Source organism: Chionomys nivalis, chromosome 4 (assembly GCF_950005125.1).
Source record: "Chionomys nivalis chromosome 4, mChiNiv1.1, whole genome shotgun sequence".
Lineage (NCBI taxonomy): Eukaryota > Metazoa > Chordata > Mammalia > Rodentia > Cricetidae > Chionomys > Chionomys nivalis.
The window spans coordinates 37,174,124-37,193,256 of record NC_080089.1 but is presented as its reverse complement, the minus strand read 5'-3'; the positions used below and the strand labels follow the sequence as shown (position 1 = coordinate 37,193,256).

At 35.3% G+C, this 19,133-nt stretch overlaps 2 protein-coding genes across 3 annotated transcripts; both read right to left on the bottom strand.

The window, feature by feature from the left end:
* Positions 1–227: 227 nt before the first annotated feature.
* Positions 228–1,166, bottom strand: LOC130872724 (olfactory receptor 8B3-like). The gene has a single exon (XM_057766938.1). The coding sequence runs from the start codon at positions 1,158–1,160 to the stop codon at positions 228–230; it is 933 nt and encodes a 310-aa protein (XP_057622921.1). The 5' UTR covers positions 1,161–1,166.
* Positions 1,167–4,476: 3,310 nt separating this feature from the next.
* Positions 4,477–7,836, bottom strand: LOC130872870 (olfactory receptor 8B3-like). Of its 2 annotated transcripts, XM_057767212.1 has the most exons (2): positions 6,908–7,827; positions 4,477–4,489 (listed from the first exon to the last, which is right to left on the bottom strand). In XM_057767212.1, exons 1-2 carry the CDS (start codon positions 7,825–7,827, stop codon positions 4,477–4,479), a joined length of 933 nt encoding a protein of 310 aa, XP_057623195.1. The 2 variants fall into 2 exon arrangements, with proteins under 2 accessions (XP_057623195.1, XP_057623196.1); XM_057767213.1 differs by lacking the exon at positions 4,477–4,489 and having other exon boundaries at positions 6,895–7,836.
* Positions 7,837–19,133: the final 11,297 nt, after the last annotated feature.

Below are 19,133 nucleotides of genomic sequence, written 5' to 3'. Positions count from 1 at the left end.
AAAATAATTCAAATTTTCTTTATTAGAATATGAAATAAATGAGTTGCATTGATTAAGATAGAATACATCTATATTCCAAGATATCATATGGTGAGTTTAACACTACATTTAAAATAGGATAATGCCTAGGGAGAAAAGTATTCTCAATACTATTCCAGGGAGCATTTTAAGTAACTATAAAGTACCCACATTCTGTGTAGCCACAGGCAGAATCATGTATTCTCCATTCAAAATTTCCATCTTCTCAGAGTTTTTCTCAGGGCCATTTTTACATCTTTGTTCCTCAAACTGTAGATTAAGGGGTTCATCATGGGAACCACATTGGTGTAAAAGACAGAAGAGGTTTTTCCTTGATCCATAGATGAAGAGGAAGATGGTTTAAGATACATGAATGCCCCTGATCCAAAGAACATAGAAACAGCAATTATGTGGGAACTGCAGGTACTGAAGGCCTTGGACCTACCCTCAGCAGAGTTAATACGGAAGATACTGGAGAGAATGAAGCCATAAGAGATAAAGATAGTGATGCTGGGCACAATAATGTTTATGCCCACCACAATTAATACTACAAGCTCATTAACATAGGTGCTGGTGCAGGAGAGCTGCATCACAGGGAGGATGTCACAGAAGTAATGGTTGATAGTGTTTGCATCACAGAAGGTCAGCCTCATCATACATCCTGTGTGAGCCATGGCACCAGAAAATGCCACTGCGTATGTACAAAGCATAAGGTTCAAACATAATTTAGGGGACATGGCAACAGCATACAAGAGTGGGTTACAGATAGCCACATAGCGATCATAGGCCATTGTTGTCAGGACATAACATTCAGATATGACGAAGAAACAAAAGAAATAGAGCTGGGTCAAACATCCCATATAAGAAATGACATTCTTACTTAATATAAAGTTCATCAACATTTTTGGCGTGAACACAGTAGAATAACAGAGATCTATGAAAGACAAGTTAAAGAGAAAAAAGTACATTGGGGTGTGAAGATGTGAATTTAGTACAATTAGAATTATCAAACACAAATTCCCAAATACAGTAACGATATACATTGCTAAAAACACAAAGAACAGGGGTATTTGGAGATCACTCTGGTCTGTTAATCCTACCAGAATGAATTCAGTCACCAAAGAAACATTTTCAGAAGCCATGTTTCTCCAAATGAATCTGCAGAAACAGAAAAAATGATCCCATTAGAAAATGATGCCCTCTTTCTATCATAATTCTTGATGTGTGGGTTGGAAATCTGTTAGAATGACCACTCCTGAACACATAAGTTGTATGGAGTATAGCCAAATTACCATACACATGTAAGGACAGTTGTAAAAAAAGTAAATATAATTTGTAGAAAAATTGATGAATGAGAATAGATGAGAAGAGAAACATTCTATATCATATAATTAATTCCTTCATGAGATTCTTCCCCACACAAGCAAATATGGAGGCCTATGTGCTGGCAACTAAAGCTGAACATAGATACAAATTTGTCTGTGCTATATCTAGGGAGAGAGCTAAGAGAATTTTTTTAAGTACTCAAAGACACAGAAAATCATGAACATACAAAAGTTTAAGTCCTGTCCATGGAGAGGTATCCTGCAACTTGGATAACCACTACAATTTTTAACATTCTCCATAAACATTTTCTTGCATAATTTCACTTAAATCCCTGAACCACACAAGACAGGGAAAAAATGGTATGTTGCAATCCATCTCATATTAAGGACGATGTTCATATATGAAGAAAATCAACAAATCAGCAAATTTCAGAGATTCCTTACCTTTGCTTTTCAGTGTCTATAGAAGAGCTATTTTGAATTCAAAAGTATTGGTTCTTTGTTTCTAATCATAAAACGTAGTTAAGACTTAATACCTGATATACTCTAGAAATACTTCTGAAGTACAGATGATATTTTGTGATTAGTCATTTGAGTGTTCTCCAACAGCATAGGAAATAACTTTATGATCCTCACACTGCTAGATAAAGCTAGGTTTTTAATGTGACAGGACTGGCTTAATCCATTTCCTTATAAGTAAGGTAGAAGTATAGTTACTCCCTTTGCAAACGAATAGCATTTGAATATAGAAAGGAATTGAGGGGGTTGCATTTATACCTTGTATATAATATGCCTTTGGTTTCTAATAGACTCAAAATTTTATACAAGTTTCTCTGTTGGGAAAATATTCCCTCCTGAAGAGATGGAAATACAAATTTTAATTTACCCAATTATCTTGATCTCTATAGAGGAATATGTTGTTGGATTAATTGCCTCTTCATTCACTTTAAGAATTTCTAGGTGAATATACTCTAAGCCTCCTAATTACTTTCTCTGAAAAATTTTAAGGATTTGAGTAAATGAGTTCAAGTCTTATAACCTACAGAATGCCAATGATAACATATTTTAAAAGAATTTAAAGAAGTTGTTACTTTTAAAACCCACTGGACACTTCTGAGAACCATGTTCAGTCAGTAGTGGGGCTTATAATTTTATTATCTCAATACTATATTTTAGAAGAAAATATTTTTATTTCATGAAATTCAATTGAGATATTTTTCTCCTATAAGTTTTTCTTTTTATATCCTATAATATTTGTCGATTTCTAAATCACAAATCTTTTCTCTTTTCATCGACTCATCCAAAACAAATGTTTTAGAAAAATAAAATATAATTGTATCAAGCACTTTTTCTTCCTCCAGCCTCTCCCATGCTCATACTTTATCTTCCTCCCAAATAAACGATCTTTCTCTTTGCTTTTCTTTGACTTATTTTGTTAATAATATGTAACTAATTATATAATATAATACACATTATGTAATATATTTTTGTGTGTTTATATTATTATATTAGTAATAATAATTTGCATTTTATTACAATGTTAATTATAAAATAGACTGTAAATCATATAATATAAATATATATTCCATAGGTATAAATTAATCCAGTCTTAGAAAGATAAATATCATGTTATTCCTCTTCCATTCTTAATATTTTATATAGATACATACAATTATATATGTACAGTTGATAGGAATGTAGGGAAACAAACAGACATAATAGATACTAGCAGGCTGAGATGAAAAATGGTCTGATGAACAGGTCTGGATGAAATATGTTCAGGGAGTCTCAGGCTTTATATGAAAAACTTATTCTATCATATATTACTATACAGTGCCAACTTTAAAGATTAATACTTTCTACCTGATGTTATATATTTAACAGATTTGCATGTAAAATTTACATCTAACAGCTTTAAGCATTTTGTATTCAATGTGAAATATCTTAGTTTTCAAAAATAGGCCTTTTAACATTTGAAAAAGTAAAGATTTACAAAAACTATATATTCTATTAGGAAGACTACAGACAAACATTATACTCTCGGAAGCAAATACAGACAAGACATATTTGAATTTATATAACTCATACAATACAAAAAGTATATTAATTAATTAACCAATCAGGATATACAAGTGCTTGTGTTTGGTAACTGAAGGACATTTTGTTTTGTCTCTGCAGAATCAACAAAACTTTCACGTAAAATTGATCTTTCTACTGGGAGGTAAAATTGGCAGATTGTTTGCTCATTATGGAATATTCTTTGCCTCTTTAATAAACTCTGTATCATATTCTCATTCATTTTTGTATAAAGTTTACACCCTGGATACTAGCTGGACAGATTGGTTTTGGTTCATCCAACTGAGATTGGATCAAAGTTGAGAGGGTACAACACACGTTGAACTCCATTAATTCTAAAGAATATCTGATGTGCTCCCAGTGGCACACACATTTGGATGAAACACTTTAAATAAAAGCTTAACCCCTTGTAGTTTATTTAGATATTCCAAGAAAATCGTGTTGCTACTTTCAAAGTAGGATCTTAGGCCAGGCCACGATGACGCACTCCTTTAATCCCCAGGCAGATCTCTGTTAGTTTGAGGCCAGCCTGGTCTACAAGATCTAGTCCCTGGATAAGCTCCAAATCTAGTAAGAAACCCTGTCTTGAAAAAAAAATAAAAAAGCATCCCTTCTGGTTCTACCATAACTGCACCTAAACGAATGCTGCGTTTTAGATGGTGTACCACTAACCCCCAAAGATGACTCTTGCATTCACTTGAAATTCTACATGAGATGCTTCTATTCCTTACAGGAAAATTAGTAATTTCAACTTAAATTGAATTTTTCCATTTGAAAATAATTAGTTTCTTTTTGAAACTTAAGAAACTCGGTAGCTATTTGAATCTCTCAAACTTATTTTAATGTATGAAAGATATTAATATTGATTAGTCAAGATACCACCATCTTAAAACTTTAAGCAATCCAATATATTCACTTATGGGGATCCGTTAATAATGATGGATTTTCTACTGCACCATGTAAGAAAGATAGGGTTGGTGATATCCTCAGAACATTCACTCAACAACTTCTACCATTCTCATTGAGGATGTGTTTGTCCTACTAAAACTGAAAAATGTTAGAAGATTTTCCTTGCTTTCATTGTCTTTTGCATTAACTTAACGGAGGAATGTGATATTGAAACACTGTTTTCTTTCAATTTCTTTGTTTATAATCGATAAATTCAGGTGTTCTGTGTGTAGATGTGCAAAGGCTCATTCACTCTAAAAGTCTCAAAAGAATCAGCTTTCGTTAGCACCTCATACACATTGACAAATCTGTATAAACAGAATCTGTCATACAACTGAATAAGGTTACAACAGAAATTTTTCATTTTCACAGTTTCCAATCCTATATAACCTATGTAGCACTTAAAAATAATGCTAATTAAAATATTTGGCTATTTTTACTTATTTTTATTAAAAATATTCATATGGTTTTTTTGTCAAATAATTGAAAAGCATTCTTCAAATGATCTTCAAATACAGATTTGGATTGCCTTTTCCCATTGTTCATGAAGATTCTTATTTTGTGTCTTTGAAAGTGCAATTTACAACATCTATTAACTTTTTTACATCATTCCCTGGTGAGAAAAATATCTCCTCTAATTGCCAATTTGACAGATATATCAGACTCCTTAAAAACTATGGCAAATATCTCATTTTGCACCTTTATGTAATGTCTTATGTTTCTTTTGGTCAAATTTTTGTATCTGGATGCAAGTATACAAGCATACATTGCACTCATAATATCTAACTGTATGTGCAGTGCACCAGGATGCTGTGAAATTTAAGACAAAAAACAAAGACGATACAGCATGATAAGAAGACTTCCAATGTTCATGGATCCATAGTTTTAATATTGTGAAGATGGCCATAATACTAAAAGCAATCCACAATTCAATAAAATCTGCATCAAAATTCACCACTACAATTTTTTATAGAAATTGAAAACCCATGAACACACCTTCTCCATATGTGGTTATGTTAAATAACTTAAATAAATGTTGGTTGCGGTTTTGGGTAGAATTTTGAACAACTTCTGAAGCTGCCCTAAACAAACTTTGACAAATTAGTGTAATTTACAAAAAAGAGGTGACTATTATAAAATAAAATATTTATAAACTCTGAAGTGTTGAAGATGGCCTTGTCATGGAATATTCATCATTAACTCAAGATGTAATTCATATGTGAATAAAAATAAACACCTCATTCTTAATAATGCATGGAATTTCCCTTTTAGAGCTGATATGTTTGATATATTTCTCAGAAAACTGCTACAGGGGCTGAGATAATGGTTCAGTGAGTAAAGCCCTTGAGCCTTAAGTGTGGGAATGTGGGTTCAGATCACCAAAATCCACACAAAGCTTTGTGTGCTGGCTCAAAACTGTCATAGCAATATTCTGAAACTGAGAGGAGAGGCAAATGCTTAGAAGTGAATGTGGTACTAGCAGGGGAAACCTGTTTTTGAATAACAAAAAAAACCTATCCCCAAAACAAGATGGAAAAAGAATACTGACATCCAAGCCTTCCACAGACCTCCATTTGTTCTTTGTGGCACACACACACACAAACACACACAAAGACACAAATGTCTTTCAGCATCTCTCTCTTAACTCAAACATATTAGAAACAACATATGTATTAAAATAATTTTATTTAAATTATCAGTAATTACATTGTATCCTTGTTGTTAATATGTGTAATATACTAATATGTTTATGGTTATGTAAAAAGTTCTTCATTAACATTGCTTTGTAAAAGGAAAAAGTGTAAGAATCTCTGATCTAGTACATGGTTGAGTGACTAGAGTCTATGATTTTGTAACTCATATTTTTTGATTAGCTTTTACCAACTTGACACAAACCAAGTCACCTGGAAAGACAGAACCTCAATAGAGGGATTGTTTCCTCTAGATTTGCCTATGAATGTGAATTGGGAGGCAACTTTTTTGTACATGATTTATATCAGAGTGTCAAGCCCATTGTAAGATGTAATAATCCTGGACGGGTGTAAACAAAATAACCGTCTGAAAACAAACCACTGAGAAACATCCTCCATTTTCTCTGCTTCAGCTCCACTTCCAAATTCTTTCCTTCACTTCAATAACTGATAGACTGTAAGCTATATGACAGAGAAACCATTCCCCTCCTCCAAGTTGCTTTTTTCCTGTGTTTTGTCAGAAAAATAGAGAAGTATGTTTTCATTGCTTAAGACCAGGAAATAGTTTCTTTCTGTGGTTTCTATTAATTAACTTCAGTCTCATAATTTGATGGAAAACAGATAGCTTTTGTTTTATCATTATATATACACATTTCAGCACATCATGCTGAATCTTAAGTTTCTCTGACTGGTAATATTTTCATTCAGCTCAATTAGTCAAAAACAATAACATTTTCTTAGAAGAAACATGAAATACAGAGCTGCCAAACAAATGTGTTCACAAAATAAAACTATACATGAACTCAAAAGTACATCCATGAAGACACTGAACCCAGTCAAACCTTCCACCTTGCCAAGATTTGTCTTAGGGCAACTTTAACATCTTTATTTCTCAAACTGTAGATTAAGGGATTCATCATAGGAACTACATTGGTATAAAAAACAGAAGAGATTTTTGCTCCATCCACAGATTCAGCAGAGGAGGATTTGAAATACATAAATGCACCTGGACCATAAAACAGAGAAAGAGCAATGATATGGGAACTGCAAGTGCTAAAGGCTTTGTACCTGCCCTCAGAGGAAGTGATGCGGAAGATGCTTGAAAGGATGAAACAATAGGAGATAAAAATGATAGGAGTGGGAACAATGATGTTGATGATGACTACAACATAAGCTACAAGCTGATTAACATAGGTGCTAGTACAGGAAAGCTGGAGCAATGGGAGGATGTCACAGAAATAGTGATTAATTGTGTTTGCATTACAGAAGGTTAATCTCAGCATGCATACAGTGTGAGCTACAGCATCAGAAAATGCCATCAAATATGAACCAAGCATTAGATTTAAACAGACTTGAGGGGACATGACAACATTATACAAAAGTGGATTACAGATAGCCACATAGCGATCATAGGCCATTGAAGTCAGCACATAGCATTCAGAAACAACAAAAAAACAGAAGAAATAGAGCTGAGTCATACATTGCATATAGGAAATGACATTCCTCCTTAATATGAAGTTCATCAACATTTTTGGAGTTAACACAGAAGAATAACAAAAGTCTATAAAGGACAAGTTAAAGAGAAAAAAATACATAGGTGTGTGAAGATGTGAATTCAGCAAAACTAGAATCATCAAACCCAAATTTCCCAATGCAGTGACCATATACACTGCTAGAAAGACAAAGAACAGTGGCATTTGGAGATCAGGCTGGTCTGTTAATCCTACCAGAATGAATTCAGTCACCAAAGAGATATTTACTGCAGCCATTCTTCTCTATGGCAATCTGTAGACACACATACACACAAAAAAGAGATATATTAGGCGATGATCCACACTATACATGGATCCTCATCTCCTGTGATTTATTTTCCAGAAATGTTTTTCCTAGACCCAAGTATGTATGCAGAATCAATTTTTAAAATCACAAGCTAATTATTTTACAGTCTTAAGGCCAGCAGTATCAAATTTCAATATTATTTCTTGATAATAGAAAATGCATGCCAAGGATGATGAAGAAGAAGAAGAAGAAGAAGAAGAAGAAGAAGAAGAAGAAGAAGAAGAAGAAGAAGAAGAAGAAGAAGAAGAAGAAGAAGAAGAAGAAGAAGAAGAAGAAGAAAAGAGGAGGAGGAGGAGGAGGAGGAGGAAGAAGAGAAAAGGAATAAGAAAGATTCAACCCTCATCCACCTAATTTGTTTTTTACTAGAGCTCTCTTTACATCAATGTACGCTGAAGTAAAAGTCTTGCCATGCCAGAGTTGGCTTCTGCTGCTACAGATTCTACTCTTCTATGGCATGAATTATAAGCATGTGTCTAAAATAAAACTATAAAAACAAGATTGATATATTTTCTGTACATGTCACAGAGTCATGAATCTTGAAGATTTGAGTTCTGCCCATGCAAATGAACCTTAATAGAGATGCTGCAATTCCAATAGCCATCAACACCTCTTACCACTCGCTGATTTGGAAATGCTTTCTTCTGCTACTTTCACTTAGCCTCAAGTGTGTAGAATAGGGAAGAGACAGCATTTCAAAAGAAGACCTATTACTATGCCTGGAATTCATACTCTCTCTCTCTCTCTCTCTCTCTCTCTCCCTCCTCTTGTTTTCTCCTTCTTTGTTTATTCTCTCATGCAATGCCTCTGAAACACATATAAAAACCCTTCCCTCTACTCTTCCCAGCTTTCCTACACCTCTCTTCCCTTGATCTATGTCCCCTGTGTTTACCTTCAGAGAGGAGTAAGCCTCGAAGAGACAAAAACAAACATGACAAAATAAGATTCATTGATACTAGGCAAAAAGCCATCATATTGAAACTGGACAAGGTAACCCAAAAGGTGGAAAAGAGAACCAAGAGTAGGCAAAAGAGTCAGAGATAACCCCATTCCCTTTGCTAGAAATCCCAGTCCAAACCTTGAAGATCTTTTGGGTTCCAATTTATCCCTGTTTATCTTGTAGAAATATTTCAGGTTCCAAGAATTCATATCTTGTTATTCTAGGAAGATATAGTCAAGACTTAATGCCTGAAATTTTCTGAAATGATTTCTGAATTTAAAATAAAATTATTTCAGATTAATACTTCAAGTCTTTATTCGAAGAAAAAAACTGATCTGTACTATTATCATCACACTGCCAGATGAGAAGGCTCTAAAGATTTCATGTGAGCTTTCCTGTAGAATATTTTTGCTTATAATCAGGGTTGCAGTGTGTCTGCCTCTTTCCCAAAGATTAGCATTTAATTTAATAAGGAACTTGGGGATTATGTAACACTCCAGATGATAATATGTCTTTAGATCTTGAGGGATTCAAAATTAGTCTTGTATTTTCTCTTCAGTCTGTGGTGTCATTCCCTAGCGGATGTAAAAAGACAAATTCTCATCTCCCCAATTATCTCAGCCTCTGTAGGGAATCTGTGACTTAGATTCCTTTCTGCATTTAAATGAGAATTGTTTACACTGTACTCTGCTTACCAAGTTCTGTATCTGGTAGGGGTAGAGTGTTTTAGTATGTCACCTTCAGTATTGTGTCACATGAAACACAACAGGAGATTCTTCTAATGACTTATATGTCTTGAGTCATTGTTACTTATAAAACACTTACTAGAAATTTCTATTTGATTATCCTGTTAGGCCAATGAGTCTTATTTTTTTATTTTTTGCATACAGCCATTCTGAAAAAAAAATTCTTTCACTGTTGGATGCAAAATTAGTTATTTTCTTGTTGGTGTGTTAAAGGCCTGACAGAAGAAGATCAAAAAAAATGGTTTATTTTGGATTACTGCCTGTGGATATATCCCATAATGGTAAGAAAGCTATCACAACAGGTACCTTTTTTTGTGAATTCACAAAGAATCCACATCCAAGAATCACAAAGAAGAGTTTCACAGTTGGGATTCTTTATTCACTGTCTTTAATGTGCCTTCTCAGATCTCCATTGTTGGGAACTAAAACATTACTGAAAGTTAACCTCTCTGGCTCCAGTATTTTATTGTTTTTAATATTCTGTTTTCTAGATTATTTTATTAATTTCCTTTTAGGCTATTCATTGTTAATACATGAAAATTCAATTTTTATTATTGACAGATATTTTATGAAATTTCCTTTCTAATTACATGTATTTTTGTTGAATCATTACGATTTTCTCTATAATACTCATTCTCTGATAACAAATATCATTATTCTTCATACTTTCTAGTATGGTGTATTTTGTGTATTTTCCTTGCCTAGTGGCCCCATCAATAACTACTTGAAATTTGCGGGTAAATGGATGGATCAAGAAAAAAACATATTGAGTGAGGTAACCTAGATGCAGAAATACAAATATAATATTTAATCACTCATAAGTGGCTTCTAGACATAAAGCAAAGAAAAACCAGCCTTTTTAATTCTAAGAGTAGGCCATGATCTCATGAGCAGGACAAACAAGTATAGTCACAGGCTGTGGGAAAACCACTTCAGTCTCCAAGTTGAAAACAGAGGCTGACCCATCACCACAAGGGGATAAGCACTATTATGGAAAACAAATGTATGTTATGTTGTGGGCAAGAGAGAGAGAGAGAGAGAGAGAGAGAGAGAGAATGGTTCATTTCCTGCAGAAGGAGGCATATTTGATGAAGTGAAAGTGGTAAAGACAGGGTTTAGATGGGTGGTTTTATTGCTACTCAGGATTATGGTGATGTCTACACATGGGTTGCTGCTGCTGCCTATGTGTGGGTTCATGGTATTGATGCAACCACAGTCTGTGTTGGTGTTCTTGGCTCCTGATATCATGAAGGTCTAGAGGACAGGGCTATAGAAAGTTTCCCTACCCATTGTGGGTGAAAACTAGGGAGAACTGGTCCTGCCACTCACCTGCTGAAGCACTCAGAAGAGAGGGTCCTATACCATACCTCATCTGGCCAACACAATAGAGTTGACACTGTTCATGGGATCATGGGTAGGCTGGCCCTGAGGGTGAGAGAATAGGAGACCAGGCCATGCCCCCCTCATCTGCCATGTGATGACATGGGTGATGGAAATATGGCCTCTTCTTTTTATCTCTAGCTACCTGCAGCAGATAGGGGACCTGACCCAACCCATCACCAGATGCAGTAATTGGGAGAATGGTTTCTGCACCTTACCTGAACAGGACAGCAGAGTTGAAACTGTAGATACGGACATGGTGAGACAGCCCTTAGGGTATGAGATGGGTACAGCTGGTATTGCCTCTTTCATGCACAGTATGATGGTGGGGGTGAGGAAACAAAGCCCTATTTCCTTGCACCTACTACCTCCAACTGACCAGGGTACTGACCCTCCCTTAACCAGCTGCAGCATTCATAAAATTGGGCCCTGTACCTCATCTTGGTAGCATAGCATAGCTGACCCTGTTGACAGGGGCACAGGTAAGCTAACCCCAAGAACATGAGTACAAAAGATCTGGTCACAATCTTCATATGCCATATGGTCCTGATGTGGAGGTCCCCTCTGTATTCTGTGATTACCATTAATGAATAAAAAAACTGCTTCAGACCTATAGCAAGGCAGAACTTAAGAAGGCAGGGAAAGCTAGGGTGAGTGCTGGGAGAAAGGGTGGAGTCAGCGAGAAACCATGGAGCTGCTGGAGACAGATGTGGTAAAAACTTTGCTGGTAGGCCATGACCTTGTGGTAATGCACAGATTACTAGAAATGGGTTAAATTAAGAAGTAAGAATTAGCCAATAAGAAGTTAGAGCTAATGGGTCAATCAGTTTTTTAATAAATACAGTTTCTGTGTGATTATTATAGATCTAAGCTAGCCAGGCAGAACCAACAAGCAACCTTGCAAGTCCTTGAAACAAATTGACACCCATGTGAACAACTAAAATCCATGTAAAACCTGAAAAAGCTTGAAAAGGAATTATAGACACAAAAATACAGAGTTTGACACAGCTTCTTGCTGTTTGCTGGTGGCATGCCACAGCTCCCTTGAGAGAGGTTTTCCTGATTATGCCAGCTCCACCAGCTGGACTGGGCGGGCAAGCAGAAAGTACTGTATATGTCATATTAATGGCACAGCTTAAGTTTTAAGGAACACTTAGCATTTTAAATAGTGCTCCTGGACAGTAAGGAACTACAGATATGCAATAAGGACAAGTCAAGATGAGTCATAATGTTGGATAAATGTACATAGGCTTGGAAGAGAGAAGAAAGAGTATAGAGAGTCATAAAAATTGGTAAAGTCTTTAAAAAGACAGAATACAGATTATCATAGATTGAAAGCAGTAAAGAAATATAAGCCATGTAAAAAGGAAAAATTCACAGAGAGTCTGGATTATGTAGATATCTTTGAATTTTCTTATTGTGAATGAGCTAATACAGAAAGATATTCCATTGTATGGGCTGCTCAGCTAAACCAGCATGTATATTATAAAGGTATCATGACTTCCAAATTTGGATTGAAGGATATGTTGCTTTGGAAAAGAGGTTCTTCACTTATTTCCAGAGAGGATGAGAACCTGTGGATTGATGCCAGACTGGTGTGGTTTGAGAGATCACAATCCCTGAAAGGTTGCCATGAATATGCTCAAAAAATTACTTTGCTCAATAAACAGCAGGAGGAAGTTTGGACAGAACTGCATCCATAGTTCAAAATATTGTTTGTAATTTTTTTTTTTACATTTAAAGGGGGATATGCTATAGAGATGGAAACTTTACATTGGTATGGATTTTGGTTTGTTGATGCATATTTAAGGTTGATTTTGTTATATGTATATGTATTTCTGATCTTGATTAAGGTATTGTGTTTGTGTAGTTCATTTAAAAACATAATGTAATAGGTAGTCATCTATATAATCAAGCTTGTAGTCATGATAGCTAGATTTTCTAATGTACAGAGATGCACTTCAGATGGATAGGGATTCTTCAAACTTTTCAAAGACTACAGAATATGGCATTTAAAATGTTTTAATAACTTAGGACATTTTATGGCAATGAGACACATCTGTTCCTGGCAACACCAATTACTTCAAGAGGAAGATGGGCATCAAAGAGGCTCCATATGAAGTTTGCTTGCCAGTTGGGCAAGAGACTATTCCTACCAGTACTGCTGAACCAACAAGCAGGACCCACAGAGAAATGACGCTGAACTTGCCTAAAGGTGTGACCTTCTTTCAGGATCCTGATATATGGAAGAGTCTGCCAAACATTCTTCAGGACACAGAAAAATATGATGGACAAGCTGCCAATATAGGTCAAAAAGTATTTGAAATTTGCTGCTTCATGGAAAAGATTCCTGGATACTATGAGTCTGTGGGCTGAAGATTGGATGCCACAACAGTAAAGAAGAACTCTGTGTGACTGTCCAGGCAGCAAGATGTCTCTGTCATTTCTAGAGTTTTGGAATAGCTTACAATGTACTTCCTTTTTACTTAGCTAATATATCCTTCTAGAGTCTTTGATGAAGCTGAAGAATTTATAGTTAAAGTTTTTCTTAGTAATAATAAAAGATAAAATAGATATAAATATTGTAAATATAATTCTTGCATGATAACTGTTCTGTTATATGTAATTTTACAATGTTAAAGTTTAAACCTTACTTTTTATTTAAACAGAAAAGGGAAGGTGATATGGGAGTCCCCTCTGTGTGCTGTGATTACTATTAATGAATAAAGAAACTGCTTTGGACCAATGGAAAGGCAGAATTTAGGTAGGTAGGGAAAGACAGAATGAATGCTGGAAAAAAGAAGGGTGGAGTTAAAGAGAAGCCATGCAATCATGTAGACAGACGTGCTGAAAATTTGCTGGTAGTTCATGACCTCATGGTGATGCACAGACTACTAGAAATGGGTTAAATTAAGATGTAAGAGTTAGCCAATAAGAATTTAGAGCAAATGGGCCAAGCATGTTTTAATAAATACAGTTTTGTGTGATTATTTCAGGTATAAGCTAGCCGGGTGCCCAGAAATCAACAAGCAGCCCTCCTTGCAACATGGTGACATGGGAAAGGGGCAAGAGATGTCCCCTGCCTCTATGTCTGAGGCAGGTGAAAAGCTGATCCTGAAGTCATAAAGGTGTGAGAGCTTCTTCTGTCCCTCACAAGCAGTAGTACTCAGGAGAGCAGGCCCTGTACCTCACCTGGGTTTCAAAATAGAACTGGCCCTGTTGGTAGAAATGTGAGAGATACAACCCCGAAGCTGTGACTGTGGGAGTGCTCTTCCTACTACCCATCTGTCATACAGTGATATGGGCAGAGGAGAGATGTCCTCTTACTCCTAACCCCTTATTACCTACAATGGAAGAAGGAGGTGACTCTCGCACTTAGCATCATCAGCACACAGGAAAGTGGACCCTGCATCTCAACTGGACAGCAAAAGAGTTGTTCCTGTAGGCAGAGGCATGGGTGAGCTTGCCTTGAAGGTGTGAGAATGAGATAGCTGGCCACAACCACTCATCTGACATGTGGTGGTGAGGGGAAGAGAAAGAGGGCTTGTCCCAGTCACTTGTGATAGGCAAGAGAGCTGACACTCCTGCTTACTTATTGTAGCACTTAGGAAATTATGCCCTGTATCTTGCCTTGGAGCACAGTAGAGCTAATCCTATTGATGAGAGTGCAGTTGAACTTACTCTGAGAATGTAGGAATGGGAGATCTAGCCCCACCCTTCATCTTCGATTATGGTGGTGTGGGTTAGGGAGAGATATCTCCCTCCAGTTGCCACCTGTGGCATGTGGGAGAGCTGGCCCTGAGCTCATAAGAGCAGAACATCTCTTTCTGTCCCTAAACAGCTGCAGCACTCAGGAGAGTAACCATCCTATAGGAAGCAAAACATAGCATAGAACATTCCTGAGAGGGCATGGTAACCTTATACAGTAGTGGATTTCATATAGCTGAATAGTGATCATAGGCTACTGAGGTTGACATGTAGCATTTAGAGATGACAAAAAATAGAAAGAGAAACAGCTGAGTCATGTACCCTCCATAAGAGATAGTATTCTTCTCATAGACAAATTTCATCAGCTTTTTGGGACAGGTGTTATAGATCTTAGATAAGAGTTTCCTGCTAATCTAAATGTAGTAAATTTGGCTGTATGTGCATTTGCCAGGTGATTCCCACATCCAGCATCTTGATGGTTTGACATGCTTGTATTTTATGCTGGATGTGTATAAATCAGTTTTATAGCTGAGGTGAAGCAGTCATTCCCCTCTATGGTTGCCTTGTCTGACACCATAGTCAATTCTCTGAATTACACTCTTGAACTGATGTCACCCATATCAATTAGTATGTCGTTCTTATGTGTCCTACTGATCTCATTCTGGAGATCTATATAGAAACTCTTGATGATAACCTCTTCCACTTCTGCTGTTGATGTGTATACCTGTATAATAGTTACGGGATATGTCCTTGCCTCAAATCAATCAGTCAAGGACAGGCCTCAATTTCTGAGTTCCTATGAACTCATGTTGATTTAAGGCTTTGTTTTCTTGGTGTCATCTTTCTCCCTTTCACTCTTTCAGCTAGAAATATACATGTGTTTTCTTGAATATTACACGAGTAATTATATTTACCATGTAGAGTTCACTTTTAATGTTTTTGAATTATTTGGTAAGGTAATGTTTTCTTTTTTAAAAAAATTCTCTGTTCTAAGGTTCATTTATGTAATTTCTATTGAAGATCATTTCTGTAATACTAGTGTGTATATTGTGGAGCATACTGCCTTTACCTTTCATAATATTTGTGTTTTTACATTGTGACCTGGGCATGTGACTTCCTTTCTTGCTTTGTGTCTGATGCATGAATCTAGGCTTTTAGGTTGAGCATATGCAGAATGTGTTATCAGAACTAGAGATAGTCAGTGCTTGAGCTGCTCCATTGGAGCTAGGCATCTGAGTGTGGAGATGTCATAAGGATGGGTAGGGTTAGCACTTTGCTCATTCTTAGTGAGCATAGTGCTTGAAGGCTTATCAAAATCCACAAGACAAGACAATAATAAATAAAAAAGATAATATGGAAAAAACAGTGTTCTTTCCATTTGAAGATGATACCATACTATACAAAAGAGAAAATAAAAAAAATCCTTCAAGAAGTTATTGCTTAATTGAAAAAAAAAAATAAATGCTCAGGTCTGGTAAACAGACAGTACACTAAAGTAACACAAATATCAGTAGCTTTCCCAATATTAACATGCTGTCAAATCAAGAAAATATACCCATTAGTGATTAACAACAACAACAACAAAAAACTGGAATCAGTAAAACCAGAATGTAACTTTACCATTGAAAACTTTAAAATATACAAAAAAAATTGAGGTTGATTCTAGAAGATAAGAAGACTTTCCATACTCATTACTGGGAAACTGATATTACAAAAACTCACTTCCAAAATCACAAATTCTTTACCTTCCCAACTAATTGCAATGCCAGCTTCAAAGAAATAGAAACACATTATGAAATTCCTCTGGGATCACAAAATATCTTGGACAGTCAAAACAATCCTGAGCAAAAAGTCAATACTAACAATGTCACCATTCCTGATTCTAATGTGCATGAGAATACCATAGTAACAAAATATAGTGTAATACTTGAGTAAAAACAATAGAACTAAATTAGGACATGGACATAAACTCATCAAGCTATAACTAACTAAAGTTTGGCAAACATACCAAGAATATACATTGTAGGAAATATAGCCTATTCAACAAATGCTTCTGGGAATACTAGATAGTCACTATTATAATAAAGAAGTGGTCTCTATTTTTCACAAAAATCAGTTTCAAATAGACAGCAGCCGTTTTCAATCAGTGAATTGTGACCCATTTGCGAAGGTCAAAAGACACTTCCACTGGGGTCATCTAAGATCATAAGAAAACACAGATATTTACAATTGATTTTTAATAGTAGCAAATTTACAATTATTAAGTTGCATTGAAAATAACTTTATGATTGTGGTCACTGTACCATAAAGAACTGTTTGAAAGGGTTGCAGCGTGAGCAAGTTTGACAACCACTGCCTGAAGGTAAGGCCTAAAAAATTGAAGCTGCTATAGCAAAAATTAGAGTTGGTATTTCTGAATACCATCTGGTCACTCAGGTTAATACCAACAATTAAAAACTAAAGTCTTGTGAAATTAAAATCAGCAAAGAAAAGGAATAAATCAAATAAATAGAGAGCTTGTAGATTTTGATAACTAATCATCTTACATAAGTTTGGTATCTAGTTTATAAAAATATGAAAAGGAAGCCAAGCAGTGGTGGCACACACCTTTAATTTCAGCACTTGGGAGGCAGAGGCTGGTGTATCTCAGTGAGTTTAAGGCCTGCTTGTCTTCCAGAACTAGTTCCAGAACAGGCTCCAAAGCTACATAGAAACCCTGTCTCAACCCCCCAAAGAAAGATAAATAGGATAACTAATGAAGAAAGTGTGGAATATATACACATTAGAGTACAACAACATTAAATCAAACAACTAATTAATAAATGTGCTGGGATATGAAAAAACATTCATCAAAAGACATAATGCAAATGTTTGATAAACAAAAAATATTCATTTCAACTAGACATCAAATAAATGCAGGTAAAAGCTACAACGAGATTCTGTTTCATCCCAGTTAATGGCAGTCACTAGCATTTTTAAATATGCAGAAAAAGGGTTTGGTAATCTAAATATTTTTCACTTTCTGGTTTATGAAACTATAAAATTTTTTATAATTTTATTAATCTATAAGCTTTATTTCCATATACCATATAAAATTGGTATATTTTAATGGTTTTATAGATCTTTTCTATTTCTATTATGGATGTTTTTGGTGGTGGATGAGTAGATAAAAGCTTTCTACATTCAAAAGTAAAAGGATAAACTCCAATGTGAAGATTTATAGCTTCAAAATGTCTGTTCTAACTCTACTGATGCTTATCAGATTATATATAGATAAGTTTTTACAATAAAACATTGTCCTTAACTTTTAAAATGTACAATTTTGATGATAGATGGTCTTCTTTATTGAATTGGTATCTTAAGGATTGTCATTTTTGCCCTTTTATCAAAGAGTCATAATTGAACATCATATTTACTTAAAAACTTTATCATAACTTAGCTTATTCTCCAAATAGTTCTTTCAAGATTAAATTCTCCAGTTCAGTCATTATCTCCAAATTCAGACTCAAAATATGTCTTCTATAAAAAAAATTACAAAACTCAACTTGGCAAATTAACTAAGAGAACTCCTTACAGAAAGATGTTTAGTTCATAACGCTTGTACATATGAGAGGACAAATTTAATTTACTATGGAAACTGTCATTTCTTATTTGTAACGGGGACATTCTCTAATGGAATATAGAACTCCCAGAATATAAAAATCCATAACTGCATGTTCCTAAAGGGCATGCCAGATGAGTACTTCCAATTACTTGTCAGAATTCTAACCTAACATTATGAGATGTGGCCATTATCAGATATTGATCTTCTGTCATGGGAAGAAAAGATAAAAGTAATCATAATTTTAAAGACACAAATTTCCCTGCTAGAATTTTTAAAGTACATGTGATAGAAAATGAGAAATTCATCCTGCCAAAGGCAGGCAGTAGAAGTCAATATCTTTAAAAAACAGATATTGAAAAAACATTGAAAGGGCATTCAAATGTTTTCACTCAATTAATAAAAAAATAGGGGAATATAATGGACACACAAATGGAACTAACAAAACTGACTTTCCAGTCTTGTAACTATGTGACAAAGGACACTGTTGTGGGACAATTGTCTTTTATCCTGTTACTTTTATTATTTTTAATAAAATGCAGATTTGCCAGTAGCCAGGCAGGAAGTATATGAGGGGCAACAAGAATTCTGGGAAGAGGGAGGTTTGGGTCTGCAGTCGTGACCATGACCCAGCTGCAGAGGAAGAAAGATGTGACTGCCTCACCTAAAAAGGTACCAAGCAACATGGCTAGCAGAAAAGAATTATGAACTAATATAAGTTATAAGAATAAGTTGATAGGAAGATCCTGAGATACTGGGCTAATCCGTTTATAATTGATTTAGACCTCTGTATTAATCTTTGGGACTTAACAGCTGTGGAATGTGGTGAGACAGAAATTTCTGTCAACTGGACACTCTTTCAGA

Coding starts and splice junctions, on each gene's coding strand:
- LOC130872724 (XM_057766938.1), bottom strand. CDS start 1,160: ATGGCTTCTGAAAATGTTTCTTTGGTGACTGAATTCATTCTGGTAGGA.
- LOC130872870 (XM_057767213.1), bottom strand. CDS start 7,827: ATGGCTGCAGTAAATATCTCTTTGGTGACTGAATTCATTCTGGTAGGA.